At 28.6% G+C, this 6,000-nt stretch overlaps 3 protein-coding genes across 3 annotated transcripts; 1 reads left to right on the top strand and 2 right to left on the bottom strand.

The window, feature by feature from the left end:
• Nucleotides 1-507: 507 nt before the first annotated feature.
• DICPUDRAFT_157756 (uncharacterized protein) lies at nucleotides 508-2,276 on the top strand (the record flags this gene model as incomplete). Its single annotated transcript, XM_003292918.1, has 2 exons — nucleotides 508-1,287; nucleotides 1,362-2,276. The coding sequence occupies 2 exons, from the start codon at nucleotides 508-510 to the stop codon at nucleotides 2,274-2,276; spliced, it is 1,695 nt and encodes a 564-aa protein (XP_003292966.1).
• An 88-nt stretch (nucleotides 2,277-2,364) lies between these two features.
• DICPUDRAFT_58236 (uncharacterized protein) lies at nucleotides 2,365-3,404 on the bottom strand. Its single transcript, XM_003292914.1, has one exon. It carries the CDS (start codon nucleotides 3,334-3,336, stop codon nucleotides 2,434-2,436), a length of 903 nt encoding a protein of 300 aa, XP_003292962.1. The 5' UTR covers nucleotides 3,337-3,404; the 3' UTR covers nucleotides 2,365-2,433.
• Nucleotides 3,405-3,441: 37 nt separating this feature from the next.
• Nucleotides 3,442-4,446, bottom strand: DICPUDRAFT_12637 (uncharacterized protein; the record flags this gene model as incomplete). The annotated part of the gene is made up of 2 exons (XM_003292913.1): nucleotides 3,442-3,557; nucleotides 4,182-4,446. Coding segments are annotated over 2 exons (381 nt in total), but the record flags the coding sequence as incomplete, so codon positions are not given.
• Nucleotides 4,447-6,000: the final 1,554 nt, after the last annotated feature.

Here is a 6,000-nt window from a genome sequence, read left to right as displayed (position 1 = left end):
ACACCAACAACGATAGATACCACAATAAATGAAATAACACCATAATAGAGTTTATTTAGATAGAATTAAATAGTAATAAATGTTTATCGTTTTTTAATTTTTTTTTTTATTATTTTTTATTTTTATTTTTATTTTTAATAATTATATTTATAATTTTTTTTTTTTTTTTTTAATGTTGTATTAAAATATATTTTGTATTAATTAATAGTAGTAATAATAAATTTTTTAGATTGGTTTTTATTTTTTATTTTTTTCAAAAAAATTTTTATTTATTTTTTTCATTAATATTGTTTTTTTTTTTTTTTTTTTCTTTATCCATTGTATTTCTATTGTATAACATTTATTATTTATTATATTTAATTGGCTTTAAATTATTTTTTAAAAAAATTTTAAAAGCCTTTTATTTTGTGGTTTCAAAATATTTACAAAATTTTTTTTCAATAGGTTTAACATTATGTTTCAATTTCAAGAGTTATAAAAATTCAATATTTATATTAAATATAAAAAATGGATAATAATAACAACAGTAATAATCAAGGGAATGAGTTTTCTCAGTTTAACAATAATAGGAGTGGTTTATTAAATATGGATCAAAAATCTCAAGAGTTTCCTCCAAATAACAGTATTCAACAAAATCAATTTAAAGACTATAATGATTTAAAGAAAAATATATATAATGGTTCAACATCAATATCATCAACATCCTCCTCGACAGCATCATCATCATCATCATCAAGTATGTCAATAAATAACGAAAAAAATCTTAATACATTTTATAATACCTTAAATCAACAACAATTACAACAAAAACAATATCAAGATGCAATTACGAATAGAAAAGCCCAAATGTTTAGAAGTAAAAGTTCACCACATGTACATTCACCAATGTTTTCACCAATGGAAATTTCAGATAATTACCATACAACAACAACTACAACAACCACCTCTTCAAATCATAATAATAAATGCAACAGTAATGATAATTTATCACCAATGTTAATGTCACCAGTGTTTAATAGATTATATTCTAGTCATTCAAAGAGTACATTGGCATTGGATGGAAATGGTTTGGTTAATGGTTTGCCTGAAGAAGTTTTAGTAAGAATATTTAAACTTTTGAATGTTGAAGATTTATATAGATGTTATAGTGTATGTACATTATGGAAAAGATTATGTGAAGATGAAGCAATTTTCAGAAAAGTTTGTTTTAGGAACTATCCAATATTAAAGAGGTATTTAAGACCGCCATTTGAAAATTCTTGGAGAAAATACTATAATTTAAGAAAGGTAATTATATAAAACTAAAAAAAAAAATAATTAAACTAAAATTAATATTAATATTATTTTTTATTATAATAAAGTCATCATTTTTGGTTTTAGGTGGTCCAACATCACAGTCAACATGTATGGATGATATTTGTGCAAAGTTAAGATCAGTTGGTATTGGCAATGTTGATAGTTTTTATGCACAAAAAAGATTACCAACTTTAGAAGAGTTGCAAAAATATACCAGTATTTTAATTTATAGTTATAATTCATCAGCATTTTTAGATGGTCAATTAATGGGAGATGTTTTATCAGATTATGTCGACAATGGAGGTGGTGTGGTAGTAACCGTTTTCACCAATTGTAATAATTTAAGAAATGGTTTTCTTAAAGGTAGATTCCTCGAGCAAAATTACCATCCAATTATACCAGCAAGACAACACGATACAAATGGTAAAAAGCCATTGAACCTTGGTAAAGTTCATGTCCCAGATCATCCAATTCTCCATGGTGTTAAAAGTTTAGAAGGTGGTCGTTCATCATTCTTTTGTTTGGGTGCATTAAATCCAGAAGCAAAATTGGTTGCAGAGTGGTCAAATGGTGTTCCATTAATAGCAGATCTTAAAAAGAAAAGAGGTAGAGTTGTTGCCTTGAACTTTTTCCCACCATCAAGTGACACCGGTGATCCTAGATTTTGGAACTCAAATACTGATGGTAGTTTAATGATGGCAAACTCATTGGTTTATGTCGGGAAAAGCTCGATATTTAGAAAAGCAAGGCTAGAAGGTGCCTCATATGTTAGTGATCCAAAAAACAAGGAGAGTTCTGATTCAAGAAACAATTCGAGTTCCGATTTAAGAAATGGTGATCCTTTAAACCAGTCTGGTAATGCTTCAAAAAGAGACTCAAAGAGACATAGGTTTCTATCAGGGAAACGATTTTCATTTTTTAAACTATTTTCAAACAAAAAAAACAACTTAAATAATCAACAACAACAAAATAATCCATAAAAAAACATTAATTTTTATATAGAAATATAAAAAAAAAAAAATAATAATAAAATTAAAAAATAATAATTTTTTATAGTATTTTATTTTTAAATTAAAAATATACTGATAAAACCATATAATTGATTTTATTGTTTATTTTTTTATTTTTTCTATAAATCTAAATTTCATCATGATTTATATTGCTTGCATAAACATAATTATTTGCGTAGTTATAATTATTTGGATTAAAATACTCCTCGTCTATAAAATTATCTTCGTTTGTATTATCATCACTGTCACTATTTGAGTTTGAATTGGTATTTTGAATATCTTTTAAAAAATTTATGTTATTTGATTCTAAAAATGGAAAAGCCTTGTTAAGTAATGAAGTATTTAAAATATCCAATAAGGCCTTTCTAAATGACTGCATTTTCAAAATCATACTTGTTTCGGCAATTTGTAAATGATTATCGCAAAGGAATTTGATAGCTTCGTTTAAGAGGAATGTTGATTCATAGATATCTGTCAACTTGAATATATTGTAGATGTTATAGATACTAAACTCCTTTATGATTAATGTTTCTACTACAAGCTTTAAACGGTTTATCATAAATCTATTGGCAGCAATAAATAGTTGAATATAGTCATCAAAGCCTAAATTGATTGGTTGAATATGATGATTGTTTGGTTTTCGAGAGGTTCCGTCATCAGCCTCTATTAGTGGAACTGAATTCTTTGAATTGTTGGTTGGTGGATTTGTTAGTTTACTACAAAGAACTTCGCCGGTGTAAAGATATTGTAAAACTAATAAAAATGTTGAATGCGAAATAGATTCCATTTGAACCTCTCCTTTAATACTTTCACTGAGTGGAACTTCAAACATTGCCCTAAAGTAATCTGATCTTGCACAAAGTATTCCTTTCCAAGCATATACAGGTTTATCCTCGACAATGAATGTAACATCTTTATACTCAGGATTATTGACAAGGAATAGCATATCTCTGCCAAGAGAGCATGGTGGAATTTGGCTTTCGATGTTGTAGTTATTTAAATATCGAAGTCTCTTTGTAACCAACTTCATTAAAAGCTTTGGTGATTTATGGATATCAGCTGAATTTTGAACCAAAAATATTGTACAAAGTATATCATCGTTTTTAATAGCATCATTGATTGCTGGTGCAAAAACATTACAATTAATACTAGCACCACGGGACATTAATAGTTCTAAAAGCTTCATATTTCCATTAATTACTGACTTGTGGAGTGGAGTTTGGTTAAGGTCGTCAAACGTAAAGAGTTTATCTGGTTGGTCACAATAATCTAGAATCAATTGTACAATATAGTATTCGTTTGCTGATACCGCTAAATGAAGCGAATTTCTATTATCTTTGGTAACAAGGGATGGATCTGCTCCTTTTTCTAATAAAATTTTTACAAATGATGCTTTACCTTTAATAATTGCTTTATGTAAGGGTGTGAACCCATCACTATCGAAAATATTAATTTTGAGTGGTGTAACAGATTTCTTAATTTCATTTGGTGGATTTGTTAAAGAGTGTAAAAAGTTTACAATAGTTTGGTTTGTAAGTTCATTATTATTAATAATTGATTTGTTATTTGTAACTGTGGTGGTTGTTGTGGTTGTGGTTATGGTTGTGGTTGTTGTATTTGTAGATGCAGATACAGAGGACGAGTTTAATTTTTCTCCCAAAACAGATGGCTGGCTTGGACTATTATTGGAACTTGATTCGTTTTGATCCAACTGAGAATCTACAGGATTGTCACAATTTGAATCATCTTGGCCTTCATTATTACTTGAAAATGAAACCTCTTCATTACTATTCACCAATTCACCAGATCTTGAAATTTTATTAACTTGTTTTTGTTGTTGTTGATTTGATTTTCTTTCAATATTCTTATCACTACAGCCATATTTAATTAAAATTGCCAATAACTTTGGATCACCTAAATAAATTGCCCAATGAAGTGGAGATCTACCATTCTTGTCAACAACATTTAAATCTGCGCCCCATTGAATTAATATCTCTACACACCAAATTCTATTTACCCTAATGGCTAGTTCTAATGGAGTTACCTTTAAATGGTTTTTATCATTTACATTTGCACCATGCTTTACCAAGAGTCTAGCAACTTCTATATGACCATTTAAAACAGCTTTATGGAGTGGAGTATAACCTTCACCATCTTTACAATTAATATCAGCCCCACCAACGGTTATAAGAACTTCAGCAGTTGGTAAATCACCGTTATAGGCACACCAATCCAACGGAGTTCTTCCTTTAGTATCAGTAATATTTGGGTTAGCACCTTTTAGCAATAATAACCTAACAGCATCTTGCGAGCCTTTGTATGATGAAACATGTAATGGTGATAAAACCCAATCGTTAATAGCCTCACGTACCTTTTTTCTTGTAAAGTCATTAATAATTTCCATTTGTAACTCTATAATAATTGAATCATCAACAGTTTTTAGAAATCCACTTGAATTTGAATCATAAAGTGAACTTAGTTTCATAAATTGAGGAAAGCCCCAATCTTCTACATTTTCTTTAAATTTTTTACCTTCGACTAATAAAAAAAAAAAAAACTATTAGTGACTTATTTTTTATAAAAAAATAAATTATATTTAAAAATACTAACCTTGACGTGTAAATTTTGTTCCATTTTTTTGATCTATTAATGAAAATTTAAAACTAACCAAGAAGAACCAATCTGGTGGTAAAGAGGACTTGTCCGCAACTTTTAAGTAAATTGATAGATTATTACCACCATTTTTCCCTTTTGGATAGAGTGCAATGGTCCATTTACAAATGCCAACTTTGAATACAGGACTTGTGGCTCTTTCTTTCATATAGGAAACATCTTGAATTTTCCAAGTATAAATTGAGGCTTCTTCGTTCTGATAAGTTGAATTATGTAATACTTCAATTTTAAAATCGACAAACAGCGCATCATTTAAAAGGAACCCAGACTTCTTATCTTTAAGCATTTCTTTTTTTATTATTTGAGAGAACCCCAGGTCAGTATGGCCACGATGAAATCTATGGCCCAAAACATCACGAGTGACCTTTTTGCTTGAATCCAAATGATTATGAATTGTAAATGTGAAATTTGCCAAGTGGGACCATCCATCAGTCAAACTTTCATAATTTGCAACCTCTAGGTAGAGAGAAAAGTTTTCATCAGATTTTGAACCACGAGGATATGCCACAAGTTTCCATGAGTGACCAGATACCAAAAATGTGTTACTCTGAATTTTTCTTTCTTTAATCTTACTAAAGTTTTCTATTTTCCATGTATAAGTGCCAGTACTATTTGTGACGGAATAGGACATTGGAATTCCCGGATTGGTTGGTAACTTTTCATTTATATCTGCTCCATAGTTATGCAATACCTTCATACATTCCTTCCAATTGTTTAGTACTGAATACATAAAAGGTGTATATCCTTCACTATTCTTCACATTCACATTGACTTGATTGGTTTGTAATAAATTATTGTTTTGTGCAAACTTTAATATACTTTCTATTGAATCTGAATGACCAAACATTGCTGCCTTGTGTAAACAAGTATCACCTTTTTCATCTCGTTTATTAATCTTTTTCCAATCCTTTTTTAAATATTTATTTATTAACTCTGTATTTCCTTTTCGTGCTGCCTCTATAATTTTGGGTGTGGTATCTTTATTATTTGTTGATAAACTATTTGTTAAATTCATTGATGA

The sequence above is a fragment of the Dictyostelium purpureum genome (genome assembly GCF_000190715.1).
Source record: "Dictyostelium purpureum unplaced genomic scaffold DICPUscaffold_384, whole genome shotgun sequence".
Lineage (NCBI taxonomy): Eukaryota > Evosea > Eumycetozoa > Dictyosteliales > Dictyosteliaceae > Dictyostelium > Dictyostelium purpureum.
Note: the sequence above shows the minus strand (reverse complement) of the source record. Positions and strands in the feature narration are given on the sequence as shown.